The 24,688-nt window shown below is 49.7% G+C and overlaps 1 protein-coding gene across 3 annotated transcripts in view; it reads left to right on the forward strand.

Moving 5' to 3' along the window:
- Positions 1–24,688, forward strand: part of rhbdl2 (rhomboid, veinlet-like 2 (Drosophila)) — a 91,029-nt gene that overhangs the window by 7,797 nt on the left and 58,544 nt on the right. For all 3 annotated transcript variants that reach the window (XM_038800822.1, XM_038800809.1, XM_038800814.1), the window contains 2 exons: positions 17,757–17,803; positions 18,719–18,972. In XM_038800822.1, the coding sequence (XP_038656750.1) occupies positions 18,769–18,972 (204 nt within the window). In that variant the 5' untranslated portion in view covers positions 17,757–17,803; positions 18,719–18,768. The remainder of the gene's footprint in view (positions 1–17,756; positions 17,804–18,718; positions 18,973–24,688) is intronic.

Genomic DNA, 24,688 nt, shown 5'->3' on the forward strand with positions numbered 1-24,688 from the left:
TTGTGAATACTCAACTCTACCCGCAGAGATTTTATACCTTCTGATCCTATATCGCTCCTGCTATCGATTTAACTTCATTCCTTACTAACAATGCAATCCCGTCTCCTTTGCCCATCTGCCTGTCCTTTCGATAGGACACATATCCTTGTACATTTAGATCCCAGGCCTGATCCCCTTGCAGCCACGTCTCTGTGACACCCACATCGTACCGACTAATTTCAATGTGCGCAACAACCTCATTTACCTTGTTCCATATGGCGTGCATTTAGGTACAACACCCTCAGTCCTACATTGCCACCTCCCTTCTCATACTTGTCACCTTTTTTGCTCTGCCTGAGATTAGATTCCTACCCCTTCTATACTCTCTGTTCATATTACGTGGTCTGGAATCTTTACTGACCTTTTGTGAGTCCTCGGCTCCTTTTACTAGTTGAAAGTTCTCATCATTAACCTGCACTTCTCCTCCTTTAACTTTGATTATCTAATTCTCCATACAACTGAACCCTTCCCCCACTATTTAATTTGAAGCCCTATCTGCAGCCCTAGTTATACAATTTAATAAATTACAAGAGGCATAAAAGGAGCTGTAGGTTTATTCAAGTGGGTTTCAAGCTTAGGATCACATGGAGGAGTAGGAAGGCAGAGAAATAATGATGGATTTAGGCAGCAATTAACTGGAGTAAATTGTTTAAAAGCAGAGAAATGAATGATGGCTTGCCTGTAGGACAGGAATGCCAAGAAGAGAAAGGACTGAGAGGAAACAGGACAAAAATGGGGAGATGGAAGCAATAGGCTTGGCAGCTAAACTGCTCAAGTGGTTGCGAGGGAATTCAGGTCACATAGGTATGGTGAGGATTTGGAGAAATATTTCCTGGTTGTAATTAGTGGACATGGAAGAGATGCTCTGAGAGCATTCAAAGAGCAGGATGGGAACCAACAGGAATAGATAAATCCCAATCAGTGTGGAGTGAACAAATTCCAACAGAGGAACAGAAAATGAGTCCGTAGAAAAAAACCAAGTATTGGAACACATTGGGACAGAGACAGTCTGGCTAAGAATGCAGTAGAAAGGTTCATTTGCAAAAACAATTCAGTTAAGGCAACAATATATTTCTATATGAGCGGCACAGTGGCGCAGTGGTTGGTGCTGCTGCCTCATGGCACTGAGGACCTGGGTTCGATCCCGCCTCCGGATCACTGTCTGTGTGGAGTTTGCACATTCTCCCCCCCCCCCAAAAAAAAATGTGCAGGTTAGGTGGATTGGCCGTGCCGTGTTAAATTTCCCCTTAATTGGAAAAAATAATTGGGTACTTGAAATTTATTTCAAAAAAACAATATATTTCTATGGCATATTTTGATGGACCTGCTCCCTATGGTGCTGTTACTTGGGCAGCAAGTTTCATATTTTCACCAAAGTTACCACAGCAGAGCTGGAATAGCTTCAATAACATTCCTCCCCATTGTCATTTAAAAATGTCACCCTAAATTGTAAATGGAAACTGGTTCTGAGTCGGAGAGAATAATTGAAAGGTGGTTGCATGGCAACGATTTTTTTAACCTTGAAGAGTAGTTAATAAAAACTGTGAGGATGTGCATTGGAGCCCAGACTCCAATTTCGTGGAATTATGAGATGCAAGTACTGCCACTTAGCAAGCCTGTTTATTGTCATGATACCCGGGCTTGTGCGCGGTCAATTCCAGCCCACTTGACCCGGAGTTGCAACGCAAGTGAAATTAGATTTTTTTTAAAAATACCCAAATTCCTTGGTTGAGCCCAATCAACTAGTCACCAGGTCTGTAACTTTAAAACACGAGTAACCTTTTTATTATGTACAGTATTATTATTAAACAGCCAGAAAATGTAATTGACTATCTGCTACCCTTTTCCAATCCCCCACTTCCGAACTCGCCCCACTCACTCTACACACACAGACAACAGCACAGAGAGGAAAGGGTCCTGGAAAGGGAAATAAAATATTAATTAAACTACAAGGATAAGGATCTCTGATGCATTGGGGTTACTTCCAGTCAATGTCTTTCTGAAGTTCAGGTTTTTGTTTTGGGGCATCTTCCTTATAGGCTTGAGATGGTTTTCTCCAGCTAGGTTGTCTACTTTCTCTGCAGACTCAGCATCAATTTTGGGTTAAAAAAAAAGGCTATTCCAGGCACTCACTGCTTTCAGAACATCAGAGCAGGGCCGGGATTCTCCCCTACCCGGCGAGGCGGGGGGTCCCGGCGCACTGGAGTGGCGAGAACCACTCCGGCATCGGGCCTTCCCAAAGGTGTGGAATTCTCCGCACCTTTAAGGGCTAGCCCCGCGCCGGAGTGGCTCCCGCTCCTCTGACCAGCGTCACAGCTGGCCGAAAGGCCTTCACTGGTCGGCGTGAGTCCGCGCATGCGCCAGAGCGTCAGCGGCCGCTGATGTCACCCCGGCACATGCGCGGCGGAGGGTGGTCTCTTCCGCCTCCGCCATTAGGAGGCCGTGATGGTGGCGGAAGAAAAAGAGTGCCTCCACGGCACAGGCCCGCCCGCCGATCGGTGGGCCCTGATCGCGGGCCAGGCCACCGTGGGAGCACCCCCCGGGGTCCGATCGCCTCGCGCCCCCCCCCCCAGGACCCTGGGGCCCACTCGCGCCGCCTGCTCCCGCCGGCTCCAGAGGTGGTTTAAACCACGTCAGCGGGAGAGGCCTGACAGCGGCGGGACTTCGGCCCATCACGGGACGGAGAATCGCCACGGGAGGCCCGCCAACCGGCGCGATTCCTGGCCCTGCCGATTCCCGGGTGGCGGAGAATTCCGGCCACGGCGGGGGCGGGATTTACGCCGGCCCTGGGCGATTCCCCGACCCTGCGGGGGGTCGGTGAATTCCGTCCCAGTTCTTTCACTTCACCAAGCAGGAGAGAGAGAGTTCCTTTCCCTTCCAAGAACTGAACACTTCGACCAATTCTCTCAGAAAGCATCACACATGAACCGATCACTGGCCATTTTCAGGCAGTATACTGTCCTTGGCCAACCCACCGGTAACCAGTTAATCAATCCAACTGACTCCCTCCACAACCGGCTCCTAAGATTCACTCGCTGCCAAGGAGTCTGGCTTCACAAAATCTGGGAACACAGTGTCCCAGCAAGCAGGCTGTTTCAACTTTAAGACTGCAGCTTACAGCCAGATCCCAATTAAGGGTCCACAGACCAAATTAATAAAATAAACAAAATGGGAACAAAGCAAATAAACTAGGCAGGATTCTTTTAAAGTAAACTAATATGCATTCAGGTTTAAATTGGCGTATCCCCATAACTGATAGGAATTAAAAACATATCTTAATAAGAAGCCTGATAATTGCAAATTAGATCAACTTAAAAATGCTGCCATGGACATCTTCATGATTGCAAACTTAAACTTGACTCATGCTGCCTGTTGAAGTAAACAGTGGTTATGAGATAATGCTATTTCCGACTTTGTTATAATACAGGAATCCCCAAAGCACTGATTCAAAAACAATAGCTCATGATGAAGGTCATCTATTGCACCAGGGTGATTTTGAAAGAAGGAAGAGCCTTTTTAAGTCCAATACCAAGCATCACATTAAGGGAAATAATTTATATTGGATCAAGTTTTAACTAAACCTATCTGTGGCATCATGTTCATTTAGTGATGTATTGCAGAGTTGCATAGAGAAATTCCTAAAGGTGAACAGCAATTTTATCTTTTTAAGCAGCTGCTTATGTTCCTTCAGCGGTCTGCAGCTTCCAAAATCTAATGATGAAACATTCAACTGATTTGCAGGAAAAGGAAGGTGGCGAAAGAGAGATACCACCTTCATCAACAAAATAATGGAATGAATTAATTAATTCTTAGGAAGTGGGCAATGTTTGTGAGATCAACATTTATTGCCCAACCCAGTTAGTTACCCTTGTGAAAGTAGCAGTGGCACTTCTTGTCATTAGTGGGTCCGACCCGACATTCTCCCGGCCCTCCGCGATGCTCTGCCCCTAGTGGGTCAAAACCCAATGGCACAGTTCATTTGTGCTTTTAAAAATCGTGAAACAAGCGTTGTGGCTGCTGAGGGAGAAAGAGGGGGTATGGAAAGTGTCCAACATCGCCATAGTTTGCTGACAGTTGTGTCACTGGCCTGGGGGCTTCTGCCAGGGTCGGGGAGAGTAGGGGGGGGTGGGGTGGCGAGGAGGTGGGCTGTGGGGTCACGGTGGACGGGGATGGAACACCATTGCCAAGCTGGCAAGGCAGCCATGCAGCTGCACATGCTGCTTAGTGTAAACTTAGGGCCATGAGTCATAGACATAGAACATACAGTGCAGAAGGAGGCCATTCGGCCCATCTAGTCTGCACCGACCCACTTAAGCCCTCACTGCCACACGATCCCCGTAACCCAATAACCCCTTCTAATCTTTTTGGTCACTAAGGGCAATTTATCATTGCCAATCCACCTAACCTGCACATCTTTGGACTGTGGGAGGAAACCGGAGCACCCGGAGGAAACCCATGGAGACTACGCACAGACAGTGACCCAGCAGGGAATCAAACCTGGGATCCTGGCGCTGTGAAGCCACAGTATTATCCACTTGTGCTACTGTGGTGCCCGTGGTCATATAAGTATCCCCCCACTCCAGCCTCCTAGGTGCCCTCTGGCCCCAGAGGTTCCATCAGCTGTATAGGCACGCTCCAGCACAACTAGTGCCATCTTGTTGGCTGGGATGGTGTGTGTGGGGAGTGAAGTGTGTATATGTGGCAGCAACTTGTCAGCCTCCCAAGTGTCAATCATGGGCTTAGCGAATCCCACACCGTTTTTCCTTGGAATAGATTGTGTTCCACATGGCGTCGGAGTTCACCCCTCCACAGTTGCTGAATCGATCCAAGTTCAGCACCAGTTTTGCTGTCGTGAAAACCCACAAATTCTACGTTGGCTCAACACTTATGACGGGATTCTCCGTTACCCGATGCCAAAATTGTATTCGGCGATCGGGCAAAGAATCTCCATTTGCGACCGAATCGTGGCTGGTGCCATTTTACAGATGCTCCACCCCCTCCAAATCGGATTCATTGAGGCGCGCGCCACACGCCAATGTGATGGCATCCGCGTGCCACATTGAGGCCCTCCCCTAATGTGCCAAGTTCCCGGCCGTGTTGGTTGCACGTGGTCTGAGTTTTTGTAACCCCGGCGATGGCGACTGCGGACTGTGTCCATCGCCACCGTGGTCGGGTGGGAGCCGTGCTGCTGACAGGGGGGTTTTGGCGAGGGCTGGGGGGACTGGTGGGGGGTGTCCTGGGGTTGGCGAGGCCGTGTCAACCTGTGGCCGGTGCCATGTTGTACGGTGTGACTGCTGCAGGTCGTCGCCGTGCGCAGCCACAATTCTCCGGCTGTTTATGTCGGGAACGCAAGACGGGCGGAGCATCGGGGCGGGGGCGCTGACTTTTTCATTGTATAACTAGACACTTCCTCCGGACATAGGGCTCGATTCACTGATTTTGAGGCTATGTCCGGAGGAAGTGTCTAGTCTTATAATGAAAAAGTCGGCAGCGCCCCCGCCCCGATGCTCCACCCGGTGGGGGACTAGCAGCTGCGCCAAGTAAACTGCCCCACATTCCCGACAGAAACCGTCAGAGAATTGCCGGGTCCGTGGCAACGCATGCACACGGCGACGACCTGCAACGGTCGTGCCGTACAACAAGGTGCAGGCAGCGTGCGGACCTGATCTGCTAGGTAGTGTCCCCCTGTAACCCCCCTCGCCACCCCTAGACCACTCCCATACCAGTACCCCCAGCTTCTGCCGAAGCTCCCCGGGGCTGCAGAACCCCCCCCACCCCCCCCCCCCCAAACCGGGGGCGCTGGACACAGTCTGCAGCCGCCATGCGAGGTTGACGGAAACTCAGAGGACAAGTAATTGGGGCATCAGGGGAGGGCATTCAGGTGACGTCCTGAGACAGTCTCAACGGCATGTGGCATACTCACCGATGACGCCGTTTTGGAGGGGGCGAAGCATCCGAAAACAGGCACTGACCCCAATTTTGGCGCAAAAAGGGCTTCTCCGCCTGATCGGCGAACGTGATTTTGGCATCTGCAGGCGGAGAATCCCGCCCATAGGCTCAAAATCGGCGAATCCAGCTCTGAATCTCAGAAACGGACAATCCCATCCAATGGGCTGGACTCTCCTTTTGAGAGACTAAGTCCCCACAGCCGGCGTGAAAACGTTGCTGTTTTATGCCAGGGAAACGGAAGCAAAACGGGCGCAAAACAGCCACCGATTCCCTGTTTTGCTGGGGTTTAACAGGGAGGCCGCGTGGAGCTCGCAGCGCTAGCTACCGATATGACCCTGACCATTTCCTGTACTGTGGCTGCGCACGCGCACGGCGGTGGCGTGCAATGGGCATGCCGTCCTCCATGGCCAACTCAGCCTGCAGACCTGGACTGCGAATGTAGTGCCCCACTTCGGCCGCTCGCGCGCCCCGGACTGCCCGCCCACAGTGCCCCATCCCCGAATAAAGCCCCACTGTCCGCGGATCGGCCCTCCCCTGACTGTGGCAGCGCCGGACTGAGCCTGCAGCTACCAGGCAAGGTTCTCGGACGGTATGAGCACACGTAACCAACGGCGTCAGGAACTCGGCTGGTCGGGAACGGAGCATCGTGGGGCAGGCCTCAGGCAGTGGGCAGAGTACGGTGCTTTTCAGGTGGTGGAGAATCCGAAAACCTGCTCCACCCCGATATTGGCGTCAAAACGGATTCTCCGCCCCATCGCCGACCGCAATTTCTGCGTCGTGGAGCGGTGAAACCAGCCCAATGTGATTTGGCTCGAACAACAAATTCTCCATTCTCACTTGCAGCGAGATGGCAAGGAAGGGGATTGGAGAATTCTGTAGCACATTTTCAGCATTTTTATGAGAAAGATTTACAAATGATTTACAAATAATACAAAGTTAAAAATATACATTTGCTAATTCCTGCCATTATAAGTCAAAGTATAAATATTCAGCCGCTATTGTGAAATGATGTTTAACAGGGGGTACAATTGAGGAAAGAACTTAATTGGGACAAGGTCCTGAATTTCAAAATAATAGGTTGTGGCTAAACGGATGACCTTGGTAAGAGAAAGAAGCAGACAATCCCTTGAAGACAATGGCTGGATTCTCCCCAGCCCCACTCTGACATCGCGACCACGCAGGGTCGGAGAATCCACTTTCAAACCATAATCGGGCCCGGCGCCGGTCCGGCGATTCTACGGGCCCCCGAAATTCAGCGTGACCGCGGAGTACGCCACGTGGCTGGGGGCCCATTGCCAGAGGCCCACCCAGCAAACCTCTGCTCCCGACCGGCTGAGTTCTCAATGACATGGAACTAACCACCTGTTGTCGATCGGGATGCTGGTCGGAATGGGGGCCAGATTAGAGCCGCGGGTTTAGATGCACGGGCACGCGGCCGTTCAGGTGGTCTCATTTCTCGGTGTGGCTCCACGTTCCGAGTCTGCCATGGAGCTCGATGTGGCCGCTGGAGGCCGCCGCCGTGCACATGCGCAGAAGTGCAGGGGCCTGTATCCGCAGCTAAAGCTGCGAGATTTACTCCGGGGCCCTGCTAGCACCCTGCAGGGCATTGAAATAGGTCAACATTTTTATCAGAATTTCGGGAGGAAAGTCCATCGTTTCACGCCGGCATGGGAACATTGTCCCATTTTGGGAGAATCCAGCCCACAATGTTTTCTTTTAATATTGCAAGACATAATTCAGCCCACCATATCCTGTGTTTGTAAACTACGTTTATAGTATGAAGTGCAGTTAAATGCTGCACAAACGGGATTAAAGTTAGGAGTCAACAACACTTACTTGAACTTAATAAGATCCAAATAATTACATTGATTAATTAAAGTCGAGCGAGAAAAGGAAATTGGTTCATCCGAGATTAATTATAACCTTTTGTCTGCAGAAACTTTATTCCATAACATCATGTCTTCCTGACCTTGCCCTGCCTATTGCATCTGCCAGGATTTTAACGGTCACAGTGTTCTCCAGCAGTTTCCAACAAACAGGAAACGAAGGGGGAGCTTCAGTTTCACAGCATTTTATCTTATAACAGCCACAGCTTTTAGTAAATGAAGATGCACCTGCGGATGCAGTTTATCTATTTCATTCATTTTAAAGTACAATATTGAATTGAGTTCACGCACGCCAGGCTGACCGCCCACATTTTACCCTATGTAAGCTTTAAGTCACTCAAAATTCTACAGCCCACGTCCTGACTTTCACAAAGTCCTGTTTGCACATCACCCCCATGCTTTGCTGATCTACTTTGGCATGAACCACTCCAGCGTCGACCTGCCCTAAAGGTGCGGAATCCTCCGCACCTTCAGGGGCTATGCCGGTGCCGGAGTGGTTTACACCCCGCAGGCCGGCTGGAAGGCCTTTGGTGCCACGCCAGCCAGGGCCGATGGGACTCCGCCGGCCGGCGAGAGTCCACGCATGCGCGGGAGCGTCAGCTGGTGCTAACGTCATCCCCGCGCATGCGCAGGGGGGTGGTTCACCTAAGCGTCGGCCATCGCAGAGGCTAACACGGCCGACTTGTAGGAAAAGAGTGCCCCCACGGCACAGGCCTGCCCGTGGATCAGTGGGCCCCGATCGCGGGCCAGGCCACCATGGGGGCACCCCCCGGGGCCAGATTGCCCCGCGCCCCCCCCCAGGACGCCGGAGCCCGCCCGTGCCGCCAGGTCCCGCCGGTAAGGGACCTAGTCTAATCCATGCCGGAGGGACTGGCAAAGAACCCCGGGACTTCGGCCCACAGTGGGCCGGAGAATCGCCGGGGGGGGCTGCTATGAGCGGCCGCCGACTGGTACGATTCCCCCCCCCCCCGAATCTCCAATGCAGGAGAATTCGGCGGCCGGCGGGAGCGGGGTTCACGCCGCCCCCCTGGCGATCTCTGACCCGACGGGGGGGGGTCAGAGAATCCGCCCCTCATGTTTGTTTCCAACTCCCCCATTGGCCTTCCTCTTCCCTCACTCTATAATTTCCTCCAAACCTACACTTTTCTGAGACATCTGAATTCCTACAATTCTGTCCTCTTGAGCATTCTTGATTTTAATTGCTCTGCCATTGGGTGAATGTTCCCTCAGCCACTAAGGCTCTGAACGAAGCAGGGAGGTTTAGTGAAGGAATTTGAGTGTTCAGGAGTCCCTGTACACTAGAATACTTCCCCAACCTCCCTGCCTCTTTACCTGTCTTTTCATTGTCCTTTAAGACCTTCCTTGAGACTAATTTCTTTGATCATTTTCCTTATCACCTCCTTAAGTGACTCACTGCCAAATTTTGCTTCGTAACGTTCCTGTGAAGTGCCTTGAGATGCATTATTGCGTTAGAGGCATCATACAAATATTCCTTACTTCACTAGTTCTTGTTTCTTTCAATAAAGACCTATCCACGGGGCTAGGTTTTTCAGATCAAGCAAACCAAAGTGGAAACAATCAGTCACGGACACTTCCTTTCTGCAGCATGGTCAACACCAGAAGTCGTTTCTATCAACCAATTCCATACAATAGTGTCCACAGACTGTCAAATCCTTGTTGGTCAAATATTAATATCTTGTTTCAATCGCTAAAAAATTGGTTATTTTTATTTGCCCTCATGATTGTGGCTCTGGTGAAATAGTACGTTTTTAAAATATTTTAGAGTACCCAATTATTTTTATCCAATTAAGGGGTAATTTAGTGTGGCCAATCCACCTACCCTGCGTATCTTTGGGGTTTTGTACCCTGCCGGCTTGTCGGTGACTCATCAAAAGCACGAGCTTTACTTTGACTTGCCGGAGGAGGCAATGAACTTTATGAGAGACCATGGACTGGGAGGTGTGTGAGGACACTGAACTTTGGAGAGGAGCTTTGTGTTTAGAGTGAAATATTTGGGGTGGACATTTGGGGTCAGTTTCAACAGGTGAGTGGCAATGCTGAGAGTGCTTTTCGTTCTTCTTTGTTCGTGGTTCTTGGGAGGGGGTGGATTAGAGAGGGATGGGCACATTGGAGGCCTTGGGCAGGGGCCACCATACTAGCTGGGTGCGCTAGTTAACGGATGTGAAGTGAAGGGTTGCCAAGAGGAAGGGGTGGAGGGGGGGTTTGTTCTTTGATTGAGGATGGAGCTTTGCTCACATAGGTGTGGTTGGTGAGTCGCAGTTGGGAAGGAAGAAATGGATGTGAACATCCGAGGGTGGACCTGGAGGTGGTGCATAATGTGGGCTGGGGGCTAGCCCAGGAAGGATTATGGCTGATTGGCAGGTGAGGGGGTCCCCCTCCCCCTGACCAGACTGATCACATGGAATGTGCGAGATTGAATGGGCCAGTTAAACAGTCAAGTGTATTCACACATCTGAGGGTCTGAAGGTGGATGTGGTGTTTCTGCAGGAGATGTACCTGAAGTTGGGGATCAGATGAGGCCGAGGAAGGGATGGGTGGGGCAGGTGTTCCACTCAGGGCTGGACATGAAAACGAGGGGAGTGGCGGTGTTGGTCAATAAGAGGGTGGCGTTTGAGATGGGGAGCATTGTGGCTGATCTGGGGGGTAGGTATGTGGTGGTTAGTGGGAAGCTGGAGGGGATGCTGGTAGTCCTGGTTAATGTTTATGCCCCAAATTGGGATGATGTGGATTTCATGAGATGTTGGGGAAGATTCCGGATTTCGATCGGCACCAGCTGATTATGGTGGGGTGGACTTTGATACGGTCCTGGATCTGAGCCTGGATCAGTCGAACCCAAAGTTGTTGAGGAGGTCCATGGTGGCGGCGCTGCTGAGGGGGTTCATGGAGCATATGGGGCGGCACACCTGTGGAGATTTGGGAGGCTGAGGGCAAAGGAGTTTTCATACTTCTCCCATGGACACCGGGTGTATTCCCGAATCGTTTTTTTTTGTAATGGACAAGGCACTGCTGGTGGGTGTGACTGACTCGGAGTATTCAATGATCGTGGTCTCTGACCATGCGCCGCATTGGGTGGATTTGCGGTTGACTTGGGGGGAGGCCCAGCGGCCGCAGTGGAGGTAGATATGGGACTGTTGATGGATGAGGGAGTGTGCGAGCGGGTGTGCCATTCGGGGCTATGTGGAGGTGAATGATACGGGGGAGGTCACAGCCACCACATCATGGGAGGCTCTTAAGGCTGTAGTTAGGGGGGAGTGTATTTCGATTTGGGAGCATAGGGAGAGGGTGGAGAAGGAGAGAGGGCACGGTTGGTTGATGAGAACTTGAGGATGGATAGGAAGTACTCAGTGGCACTGGAGGAGGGGTTATTGAAGGAGAGACAGAGGCTCCAAATGGAGTTTGGGTTAGTGTCGATGGGGAAGGGGTGGGGCAGTTGTGGAGGGCCAGAGGGGCTGTGTATGAATATGGGGAGAAGGCAAGTACGATGCTGGGTGTGGGTGCGGGGGGAGGGGTGTTTGAGTATAGGGTTTTGTTGTACACAGCTGATCTATTATAGAATTTACAGTGCACAGGAGGCCATTTGGCCCATCGAGTCTGCACCGGCTCTTGGAAAGAGCACCCTACTTTAGCCCACGCCACCACCCTATTCCCGTAACCCAGTAACGCCACCTAATCTTTTTTTTTGGACACTGAGGGCAATTTAGCAATCCACCAATCCACCTAACCTGCAAGTCTTTGGACTGTGGGAGGAAACCGGAGCACCTGGAGGAAACCCACGCAGACACGAGGAGAACGTGCAGACTTCGCACAGGCAGTGACCCAAGCCGGGAATCGAACCTGGGACCCTGGAGCTGTGAAGTAACTGTGCTAACCGCTATGCTACCGCGCTGCCCACTGTTACATATTTCAGACCCATTGGGCTGCATTGTGGGCATCATGTGGATTCTGGGAGAATTTGGACGTTTTTCTGGGGTGTAAGTTGAATATGGGTAGAGGATAGGTGTGGGTGGTGTGCGGGGCGGCTCACGAATCAGGTCCACATGTTTGGGGCGTGACCAAGATTGAGGGGTTCTGGCAGGGGTTCTCGGATGTTATGTCCAAGGTTCTGGGCTTGAGGGTTGCCCTGAGTCGGTAGGTGGGGATATTTGGTGTGTCAGAAGACCTGGAGTACAGGGTGGAGGGGAGAGCGAGGCCGATACTCTCTGATAGCCCTGAGATAGATTTTGTTACGTTGGAGGGACCGGAGCCACTGAAGACAGGGTTTTGGGTGATCGACCTGGCAGAATTCCTGCAGTTAAAAGAAGATCAAGTTTGATGGGGGCTTATGGGGGGAGGGTAAGGGGGGTTAAAAAAGGGGAAGGTGGGACGTGTTTGGGGGTCGGTGCCAGATGGGCTGGAGGATTGGAGTTGAGGTTGCTGGTTGGATTGATGTGACGGTCTTTTGATGCTTTCCGGTTGTTCTTTTGATATTTTGTATATTTATATTTTATTGAAAAGCCTTGATTAAAAATATTTTTAAAAAGAAAGAAAATCAGGGCCATTTTTTAATAAATGCAAGATGTGGAGATGCCGGGGTTGGACTGGGGTGAGCACAGTAAGAAGTCTTACAACACCAGGTTAAAGTCCAACATGTTTGTTTCAAACACTAGCTTTCGGAGCACTGCTCCTTCCTCAGGTGAATGAAGAGGTATGTTCCAGAAACATATATATAGACAAATTCAAAGATGCCAGACAATGCTTAGAATGCGAGCATTTGCAGGTAATTGAGTTTTTACAGATCCAGAGATAAGGCTAACCCCAGATTAAAGAGGTGTGAAACATCTCAAGCCAGGACAGTTGGTAGGATTTCGCAAGCCGAGGCCAGATGGTGAGGGATGAATGTAATTCAACATGAATCCAAGGTCCTAGTTGAGGCCGCACTCATGTGTGCGGAACTTGGCTATAGGTTTCTGCTCAGCAATTCTGCGTTGTCGTGCGTCCTGAAGGCCGCCTTGGAGAACGCTTACCTGGAGATCAGAGGCTGAATGCCCTTGACTGCTGAAGTGTTCCCCGACTGGAAGGGAACATTCCTGCCTGGTGATTGTCGCGCAATGTCCGTTCATTCATTGTCGCAGTGTCTGCATGGTCCTGCCAATGTACCACGCTTCGGGACATCCGTTCCTGCAGCGTATGAGGTAGACAACGTTGGCCGAGTCGCACAAGTATGTACCGCATACCTGGTGGGTGGTGTTCTCACGTGTAATGGTGGTATCCATGTCGATGATCTGGCACGTCTTGCAGAGGTTTCCATGACAGGGTTGTGTGGTGTCGTGGTCGCTGTTCTGAAGGCTGGGTAGTTTGCTGCAAACAATAATTTGTTTGAGGTTGCGTGGTTGTTTGAAGGCAAGTAGTGGGGGTGTGGGGATGACGTTGGCAAGATGTTCATCTTCATCGATGACATGTTGGAGGCTGCAAAGAAGATGTCGTAATTTCTCCGCTCCGGGAAAGTACTGGACGACGAAGGGTACTCTGTTGGTTGTGTCCAGTGTTTGTCTTCTGAGGAGGTCGGTGCGTTTTTTTGCTGTGGCACGTTGGAACTGTCGATCGATAAGTCGAGTGCCATATCCCGTTCGTACGAGGGCATCTTTCAGCGTCTGTAGATGTCTGTTACTCTCCTCCTCGTCTCAGTAGATCCTGTGTATACAGAGGTCTTGTCCATAGGGGATGGCTTCTTTAATGTGTTTAGGGTGGAAGCTGGAGAGGTGGAGCATCGCGAGGTTATCTGTGGGCTTTCGGTAAAGCAAAGTGCTGAGGTGATCGTCCTTGATGGAGACGAGTGTGTCCAAGAATGCAACTGATTTTGGAGAGTAGTCCATGGTGAGTCTGATGTTGGGATGGAACTTATTGATGTCATCGTGTAGTCGTTTCAGTGATTCTTCGCCGTGGGGCCAAAGGTAAAAAATGTAATTGATGTATCTGGTGTATAATGTCGGTTGAAGGTCCTGTGCGGTGAGTAGGTCTTGTTCAAGCTTGTGCATGAAGATGTTGGCGTGTGAATTTGGTCTCCATGGCTGTTCTGTGCGTCTGGATGAAGAACGTGTTGTCAAGGGTGAAGACGTTGTGATCCAGAATGAAGCGGATGAGTTGCAGAATTGCGTCTGGAGATTGGCAGTTGTCGGTGTTGAGTACTGAGGTTGTTGCAGCAATGCCGTTGTCATGGGGGATGCTGGTGTAGAGTGCCGAGACGTCTATTGTGACGAGTAATGTTCCTGGTTCAACTGGTCCATGAGTGGTGAGTTTCTGTAGGAAGTCCGTCGTGTTGCGACATAAGCTGGGCGTACCTTGTACGATGGGTTTCAAGATGCCCTCGATGTAGCCAGAGAGGTTCTCACACAGGGTCCCATTGCCTGAAACGATAGGATGGCCTGGTGTGTGGCCTTGTGTATTTTCTGGAGACAGTTGAGATCTCCAATGCGGGGAATACGTGGGATGAGAGCACGTAGCTCTGAATGTCTGGATCTAAGGTTTTGATCAGTCTGTTGAGTTGGCGGATGTGTTCCTTGGTCGGATCTGCGGGTAACTGTCTGTAATGTTCCTGGTTGTTGAGTTGTCGGTATATTTCTTTGCAGTAGTCAGTATAACGGTGGCCCTTCCTTTGTCTGCTGGTTTGATGACGATGTTGCGGTGATCTTGAGAGTGCGGATGGCATTGAGTTGTGTTTGGGTGACGTTCGGGGCTGTCTTGTGAATGCGACTGATGAATCTGGCATTGATGCGTCTCCTGACGGCTTGAGCATACATGTCGAGTCTAGGCAGCGGCCTTCCGGAGGGGTCCAATTCGACTCTTTCCTCTTTGATTGCCGCACCGCAGATCTCTCGGTCTGCTGTTCCGGTTCATTGATAGCATCCTTGATTTTACAACTCACATCCTTGTTTTCAAATCTCTCCAGGGCCTTGCCCCTCCCTGTTTCTGTAAATTCCTCCAACCCCAGAACCCCCTGAGCTACTGTGCTCCTCTAATTCGGACCTCTTGATCATCCCCAATTTTAATCACTTCACTTTCCAAACAAAACTCTGGAAATCTCTCCCTCCTTTCCATCGTTCTACCTTCCTTCTCTCATCTAAGGCACTGCTGAAAACATATCGGATTTTACCAGTTTACTGGGATCGGCTCACTCAGCTGCTTCTGCAGACTTGATAATAATTAGACAAACTTGTGTGTCATCTGGCTCAACCAGTAACTCACTTGCTTATGAATCAGAAGGTTATGGGATCAAACCCACATCTACATGATGGTGTGGTACTGAGTCAGTGGATGTGAAATGATTTTGGGGTGACTTGAGCACAAAGTGCCATACCAGTGCAGGACGTTTCTATTGTGTGAATGCTGAAATATGTCTTAAGTTCACATATATGTTTTCCAGACGTCTTTGTTGGTATTTTAATTAGAGCATCAAACACAGGAAGTAATCATAGCCCTAAAAATACTGGTCCTGGAGTTTGTAGTGTGGGTCACATACATAACTAACCTCAAACCAGATGGATAAATCTAAAGGATGTTTCTCTTGTCATTAAAAAAATAGCTATGCACTAGGATGGCACCACATCAAGGGTTCAGAATGAACTCTGAAAGCTTCATGTTAATGTTCCAAATATTGCATATTATTAAATAATTGTGCGTAATTTCCTGCCTAAACAGGATTTCCATTTAAAACAAACATCTTTGCATTCTTTCTAGACTGCCAGATCTGATGCACTGTTACAGTCTCCAAATATGTCACCAAGACTGACCAGAATAAATTTACTCTGTCCTGTCCTACTTCAGCTTGCACTGTATTAGTGATTCGAAAACAAATAAAACCTTTGGAATGAGTGGAGAGAGATGTTTTGCATTTGTTTTGCATGTCTGGGTGCTGTAGAGTGAAGTATCCTTTCTGTTGGAACAAGTTTTTAAAATTATTTCATGGGATGTAGGCATTGTTAGTTAGGCCAACATTTATTGCCCATCCCTAATTGCCCTTGGGTAGGATACAAGAGTTGGGACTGTTTTCAGTTCCAGAATGCAGCCTCAGGGGAAAGGACACTTGGGGATTTTCATAGAGTTGCCCCCTTAACTGGTGTGGAGACAGGGCCACTGTTCAATTAAGGGCAGTGGACAGGCTCTTGAAGCTGGAGAGGCAATTAAGGGCTTTCAGCCTAAGAGGAACAGCAACTTGTTACAGAGGGTAAGCAACTGGGAGGGGACTTCAACATTGTAGCACTCCTTTACCATCTCTCTTAAACGTTTAAATAAATAGGTAGTCTTTACGATGGGGAGGACATAGTGTTGAAAACGTCACTCAACATTAAATAGGATGCCGAGATTGCGAACTGTCTGGTTGAGCCTGAGACAATGACCAAGGAGGGCTTGAAGTTGCTGCCTTGGAAATGGAGTTTGTGGTGACAACCAAAGACCTTCCCAATGTTTACTTGGCAATTCTGCTGATCCAATGATGGATGTCATACAAGCAGCCAGCTATCAGGGACGCAATGTAGGAGCCTAGAGATATGGTAGAAAAGCAGGAAGTCATCAGCGTGGACAGGAAAACTGAGACCATGATCTGTGGCTTATAGATGAGAAAAAGGAGAGTACCAAGATAGATCCGAGGGGAACTTTTAGGAAGAGAAGTTACTTCCGGATGTTCTCAGGCTAGGACAGGATGGGTAATGGTGGAACCAGGCGAGGACAAGATAATGGAGGAGAGACACTACTCGCTGTATCTGACTCAAACACATGCTTTGCCCTGCACAACAAAATAGTTTTAAACAGGATGTCCTTCACTGCAAGAAAGAAAGAAATATTTATGTTTATATAGTGCTTTTCATAGCCACAGGAGCCAATTAAGTGTTTATTGAGCACAAAACAGAAAATACTGGGCAATCACAGCAGTTCCGATAGCATCTTTGGAGAGAGAAGGGAGCTAACGTTTTGAGTCTGGATGACTCTTTCTCAAAGCTAGAGAACTGGAAATTGCGTCAGATTTATGTTGTGGAGTGGTGGGACTAGATAGGGGGCCAGTGATAGGTGGAGATTGACAAAGATGCCATGGACAGATAGACAAAAGGAATGTAAAGGGAGATGATTAAGGCTAAGAAGGGTGCTAATATTGGCACAAAAAGTGATTTGAATGTGTGAATGACAAAGGTGAGCAGTGTTTGTTGAAGTTAGTCACCATTGTAATGTAGGAAATGCAGCAGCCAATATTCATTCAGCAAGCTCTCACAAACAGATCATCTGTTTTTTGTGATATTGACCGGGACACCAGGGATAACTCCCCAGCTCTTCCTCCCAATAACTTCATAGGTCTTCTACATTCACTCGAGCAGGTAGGTGGGACCCCAACTTAATGTCTCATCCAAAAGATTGCACATCCAACAGCACTGTGCTCCCTCTGTAATAATAATAATCTTTATTAGTGTCACGATATTGTCACAAGTAGGCTTACATTAATACTGCAATGAGGTTACTGTGGAAAGCACCTAGTTGCCACATTCCGGCGCCTGTTCGGGTACACAGAGGGAATTCAGAATGTCCAATTCACCTAACAAGCATGCCTTTCGGGACTTGTGGGAGGAAACCGGAGCACCCGGACGAAACTCACGCAGACACTTGGAGAATGTGCAGACTCCACACAGACAGTGACCCAAGCCGGGAATCTAACCCAGGTTCCTGGTGCTGTGAATTAATAGTGCTAACCACTGTGTTACCATGCCACCCATAATGCACTGGGGCGTCAGCATTGACTTTGTGTTCAAACCCTGATATTGGTCTTGAACCCAGAACCATGGGGGTTAGAAGCATAAAGGGTATAATATTAACTGAACCACAGCTTCATTAATATTTCAGATCTTAGGAACGGAGGAAAAGAAAAAGTGCTGAATGCTGTGGAATAGGTAAGTGAAAATATCCTTAATCTGTGATCAAATCTATTCATTCAACTCCAGTTGAATGTCCAATAATTAGCTGGTCTGATTTTATAATTGGATAGAAATCAAACAGTATATCACAATGTTTCTTTGCTGTACTATTTTCTGCTGATAAGCCAGGAATAGTGGGCGGAATTCTCCAATAATGGGGCTATGTCCCCACGCCAGTGTGAAAAGCGGCACCAACCACTCCGTCGTCAATGGTCCCCGATAATGGGGAATGCTCCCCTTCTTAGGGGGCTAGGTTGCTGCCAGAGTGGTCCCCGCAGCTCCAGCTGGTGCGGAACAGACCGCGCATGTTCGTGGATGCGCGGAACGGCCGGCGTATTTCGCGCATGCGCGGGGGTTCCCTTCTCCGCGCAGGCCCCAGGCAATATGGCGGAGCTGTACAGGGACCCGGCGCAAAGTAAAATAGGCCCCCACGGAGCCAGCCTGCCTGCCGATCGGGAGACCCCTATCGTGGGCCAAGCCACTGTGGTGGCCCCCACCTGGGGTCGGATCCCCTTGCCTCCCCCCCTCCAGGATAGCCCCCGCACACTCACCTTCCAGGTCACCCCGTGTGGGACCTGAGTAACCCACGCCGGCGGGACTCGGCCGAACCCGTCGGTCACTCGGCCTATCGGGGCCCAGAGCATCGCCGGGGGGGGGGAAGGGATGGCGCTTTCAATGACCCCCGACCGTCGCAGCGGGAATCCCGCGGGCGCCCGACAATCGAGAATGGGGAAGCCGGCGGCGGGCGCGATTCTCAGGTCCACCCGGGGATTCTCCAACCCGGCGCCTGGTCAGAGAATCCCGGCCAGTATGCCTCTGATCTTGGTTTGCATATTTCTGAACTGATGGATTTTGGTGTCTTGGTAACTGTTTATGTTGTGACCTATTTAGAGAAAAAAATATCAGATACCACTGAATTAGGATTTACTGAGGTCCTAAACATGGAGATGAAGCCAACAGAAGCAGAAACTGAAAATCTGAATGAAGGGGCGAATAGAGAATCGGCACAATGCTGTTCATGGTGTCAAAAGGTTCACACAACGGTATCGAATTGGATGCTTCCTGAAGACACGAGAAGTCGCTACATGGAAAGAGCAAATTGTCTTCCTCCACCGATCTTCATTATCTCCATAAGTTTGGTTGAGGTACAATCCACATTTATGCTAAAATAATACAACACTTGGTGCATAACTTGAATTGGTAAATATATATTGGAGATCAATGCGTTTCTTTGCCATTGTAAATAAGATGGTTTTCTAAGAGTTCACATTACAGATCCATATTGGGAAAAACCAGATGGACCAAAATTACATTTTACAGTCTTTTAATTCTTGTCGTCATATATTCAGAGATGCAACGTCATAGCTTTATACCCAATGATATCCTTCTTTATTCATTAGTAATCAGAATTATCAAAAGGAGCAGTAGTAACCATCAAACATGTTAAAACTCTCCATGATATGAATAATAGCTATTAGAGGATACGTGGTAGAAATTCAACTTCAGTATTCATTTCATGAACATGCATAAAAAGAGAAAATGCTGGAAATATTCAACCGGTCTGGTAGCATCCTGGTGAGAGAACAAAGTTAAAATTTCAAGTCAATATCCAACCATCACAGATGGAGATGTGGCTAGACAGTGCGTTTTGATGGATACCTGATCAAACATGAGGAGGAAAATAGAAAGTTATGAAGGTGTACAAGGAAATTCGAAAGAAAAACAGGAAGCATTCTGCAGATCTGACAGCATCTGTGGAGAGAGAAACAGAGTTAATGTTTCAGGTCAATGTCCTTTCATCTATTATTACAGATTTCCAGAATCTACAAAATTGTTACGACCCCCTGGGCTAGTGCATGGTCAATTCCAGCCCCATTTGACATGGAGTTGTAACATAATAGAAATTAATAAATATTTATTAGAAAACCACTCAAAGTCTGGCCCTTCAACTGCCCAATACTACAGACAGGAGGTTTGTAAATTCAAACACAATTAATAACAATAACTACAATTAAATATGCATCAACTACAACAGGTTAACTATTATCCAATTCCAAATCCCTCATTTAAATTCATCCCACCCTCTATACACACACCACCGGTAAACACAGAGGGGAGAAGAGGAGGAAATAATAAGTAAAAGCGATAAAAATCTTTGTTTCAGTTTGTTGTCTTATAGCATACCCTCCTTCTATCTAGGCTTTCTGTTCGAGATTTTCACTGTAGATTCAGATTCTGTGTACAGCTATGCAGCTTTTCTGGAGAAAATACAAGGGAGAGAGAGAGCGGCATCTTTCCTCTGAGCACCAGAACTCCAACAGTCCTTCCCTTGGCTCTTTGAAAATCATCCCACTCAGGCAGGACCCAATCATTGCCTGTTACCGGGCAGAATATGACCTTGTGGCCACTTCATTGGCTTCCAACCAACCAGTTGAACCGAGCCCCATCGATCTCTCAGGTGCCGAAAAGTTTGGTTTCTGCTGTCCGAAAACGAAGACAGTATTCTCTTTTCTAACTTTTGTATTCCTCACTTCCCCTGTTCGAATTAAAGATATATGTCCATCAAGCATCCATGGTGGGCGGCGAATGTGGACAAGGTTGGCGGTGGCGGGAAGGAGAAGGAGTAGAGTGGGTTAGGATGGAGGAGGAATCTTGTAAGGGGTCTAGTTTGAGGGCTATGGTGACAGCAGCATTGCCAATGGCTCCGAGTAGGTATTCAGGGAGCCCAGTGGTGCAGTCCACGGTGAAGATATGGAATCAGCTGAGGAGGCATTTTAAGGTGGAAGGGATGTCGGTGCGAACTCCGCTGTGCGAGAGCATGGGTTTGAGCAGGGAGGGATGGATAATGTGTACAGGAAGTGGAGGGAAGTGGGGCTGGTCAAGGTGAGGATTTGTATTTGGAGGAAAGGTTCGCCAGTCTGGAGGAGCTAATGGAGAGGGTAGAGCTGCCGAGGGGTAGTGAGTTCAGGTATCTACAGATTAGGGACTTTGCACGAAAGGTCAAGAAGGGGTTCCCTAGATTGCCGGGATACTCCCTGCTGGAGCGACTGCTGCTTCCGGATGTGGAAGGGGAGGGAAAAATTGGGGATATATATAAGTGGCTGGGGGAGCAGGGAGGCGAGCAGGTAGTGAAGATCAAGGAGAAGCGGAGTTAGGAATAGAGATCAATTGGGGAGGATGGAGTGAGGCACTGTGAAGGGTAAACGGGACCTCCTCTTGTGCAAGGATGAGCCTGATACAGTTTAAGGTGGTGCACAGGGTGCATATCATAGATATCATAGAATTTACAGTGCAGAAGGAGGCCATTCGGCCATCGAGTCTGCACCGGCTCTTGGAAAGAGCACCCTACCCAAGGTCAACACCTCCACCTTATCCCCATAACCCAGTAACCCCACTCAACACAAAGGGCAATTTTGGACACTAAGGGCAATTTATCATGGCCAATCCACCTAACCTGCACATCTTTGGCGCGAGAATGAGTGGGTTTTTTCAGGAGGTAGCAGATGAGTGTGAGAGGTGCGGGCGGGAGCCAGCAAATCATGCGCACGTGTTTTGGGGTTGTGAAAAATTGGGAAGATTCTGGGCAGGAGTGTTCGCAGTCTTAGCCAGGATAGTGGAGGAGGAGGTGGACCCGGACCCTTTGGTGGCGATATTTGGGGTTTCAGAGACACCAGAGCTCATGGAGAGGAGGAAGGCCGATGTTTTGGCCTTCGCCTCTCTGATTGCACGGCGACAAATTTTGCTGGAGTGGCGGTCGGCATCGCCACCGGGGGTAGCAGCATGGTTGGGTGACCTGTATGACTTCCTGCGGTTAGAGAAGATAAAGTATGAGTTAAGGAGCTCAGCAGGGCAGTGCGAGGAAAGGTGGGGATGTTTGTGACCGTGTTTGAGGGGCTGATCGTCGCCGGAGGGGGGGGGGGGGGGGGGGGGGGGGGGGGGTGATGGGGAGTGGGGGGTGAAAAAGGAGGAAAATCTGTACAAACTGTATAGTTGATTGTTGGGAAGAATGTTTCCCGGGGTGTTTATTTGCTGTTACCTACTTTGATACAAGTTTGAATTAAATGCATTAAAATAATATCAAGCACCGTGGATCAAATTAATAACTGCAAAGATAAAGAAAGGAGAAATAAGGAAATCAACAGGAAGGGCCCTTAAAATATTTAATTTTTGTGTAAGCATTTCAAGCCTTTCTCTTTGGAATGTTATCAGAAATACTTCATCTAAATTACCTCCACCGAATCAATTTTTTCCCAAGACAGGATCGTCGCCCTGGAGGCAGAAGTCTAAAGGTTGGTGGCGGCCCATGGGGAGCTTGAAGGGGAAAGTTTAGGACCAAGTGACGAGGTCCTCAGGGCAGAACATTCGAATAGTGGGCCTGCCAGAGGGGTGGAAGGTGGGGACCCGATGGGCTATGTTGCCCAAATTCTGGGCAAACTAGTCGAGAGCGACAGCTTCCCCAACGCCCCCAGAGATAGACAGAGTGCACACATCACTTTGGCTACAACCCAAGGTGGGGAAACAACCGAGGGTGAACATCGTGACAGACCAAAGTGAGTACCCGGGAAGGACACAGAATCCAGTGGCTGGATTCTCCAATAATGGGGCTATGTCCCCACGGCAGCGTAACAACGCTGACGTTTCACACTGGACTTTCCTTAAGAAAGTCCTGAGTGATTCTCCCATCTGCAGGGGCCTGGCAGGACCCCGGAGTGGTTCTTGCAGCTCTGGCTGCCGATACGGGGCACTGCACATCCGGACGGGAGTCCGTGCATGTGGACGGCGGCAGCTGCCCCGTGCAACATGGCGGACTCGCACCGCGGACTGTAATGGAAGAAGTAGGTGCCCCCCTCCGAAATCACGCGCGCCAGTGGATTGGTGCTGCCTGATCATTTGTCTGGCCGTCCATGAGCCCCCCCCCCCCCCCCCCCCCCCCCCCCCCGCCAGTGAACGATCCTCCCTCCCCCCATAAGGGCGGCAGCGAACTGAGTCTGCAGTCGTCACCCAACGTTCCAGACGGCCGATAGGTGGTTAGAACCATGCCGTCGGGAACTAGGCCAGTTGCGCGTGGAGAAGGGGCAGGCGAGGCAGCGATGAAGTTGAATCAGAGGAGGAAAGAGAGAGAAAATAAATCTAATGGACACAGGATATGCTTGTGCGGGACTGCGCTGCCTCGCTTTGATCAGGAAGACCGGGTCACAGAAAAGGGCGAGAGCAGCGGAACGCAGGTGAGGGTGAGGCATGGGTAGATGGAGCGGACAGTTAGTGCGCATAATATAGCGGTAAGATCAGCCCCGGAGCGAGGCCACCACACTAGCAGGGATAGCTGGCACAGGATGTACGATTGCAAGGGGGCGCGGCGCACCTCCGGGTAGAGAGGGAGCGTCCGGCTGGGAGGGAGCACAGGGACAGGGAACTGAACGTTAAGGGGAGAAGGGGAGTCGACACAGGGAAGGGGGGATGGTAGGGTGGATGGGGGTGGAAGGAATACAAAGTGAATACGAAGGGAAGAATACGCAGGGGCCAGACGTAATGGTGAGAACGGTGACCATGGCCATTTTGGATGGCCCCCCAACAAAGGGAAACCCCGGAGTGCAGGGGCGCGTCCAACAGGTAAGTATGGTTGATCCAGCAGGAAGGGTGGGGGACAAAACCCCCACCAGGATTATCGCCTGGAATGTCAGGGGACTTAATGGCCCAGTGAAAAGATCCAGAGTCTTCACCTACTTAAGAAGTTTGAAAGCCAACATAGTCTTCTTGCAAGAGACACACCTGAGGGCGAAGGACCCACTGCGTTTAAGAAAGGGATGGGAGGGACAGATGTTTTACTCATGTTACGGGACGAGGTTTAAGGGATTAGCCATTCTGATTAGCTAGAGGACGGTGTTTACCACCACAATGATGGTTATGGACCCAGGGGACAGTACATCATGGTCACTGGTGTCCTAGACGGGGCCCCAGTAGTTCTGGTAAACGTGTACGCTCCCAACTGAGATGACTAGGGACTTCATAAAAAGGACCATGACGGAAATCTTCAACATCAAAAGACACCAACTGATCATGGGGGGGTGGCGACTTCAACTGTGAACAGGACCCATTGACAGACCCGTCGAACCCCAGATTGGGGAAAAGGAAGGGCATGGCCAGGGAGCTGGCAACATTCATGGAGCAGCTGGACCAATGGCAGTTCCTACACCCTGGTGAGAAGGAATTCTCATTCTTTTCATTGGTGCACAAAGTATACACACGTATTAACTTCTTTGCAGTGGGGAAATCAGTGCTTCCAGAAATAGTCAGAACGGAATACTCTGCAATAGTCGTCTCCGACCACGTTTCATGGATGTGAGGTTGGAGACGGGTCGGGCCCAACCCCCCACTTGGAGGTTGGACATGGATCTTTTGGCCGACAAGATCTTCTGACAGAAAATATCACTGGCCATAGGCGAGTATGTTACTAACAACCAGAACGGGGAAGTCTCACCTTATACGTGCTGAGAGGCACTGAAGGCGGTAATTAGGGGAGAGATTATAATCTAGAAGACATGTAGAGACAGGGAAGAGAGGGCGGCTAGGTAGCAACTGACCAACTCCATCGAGGCCCCCGACCGTAGAGATCCTGGCGGAGAGGAAAAAGCTACAAATGGACTTTAATGTACTATCCACCAGGAAAGCAGTGTACCAACTCCACCAGACATGGGGGTCCTTCTACGAACGTGGAGAGAAGGCTGGCCGCCTGCTGGCTTACCAGCTGAGAAAGCAGGCAGCCATGAGGGAGATAGCACAGGTGAAACATAGCAGGGGCGGACTGGTAACTGAACCAAAAAAGGTCAACAAAGTATTTGAGGCCTTCTACCGGGGACTGTA

The sequence above is a fragment of the Scyliorhinus canicula genome, chromosome 1 (assembly GCF_902713615.1).
Source record: "Scyliorhinus canicula chromosome 1, sScyCan1.1, whole genome shotgun sequence".
In the NCBI taxonomy this organism is placed as follows: domain Eukaryota; kingdom Metazoa; phylum Chordata; class Chondrichthyes; order Carcharhiniformes; family Scyliorhinidae; genus Scyliorhinus; species Scyliorhinus canicula.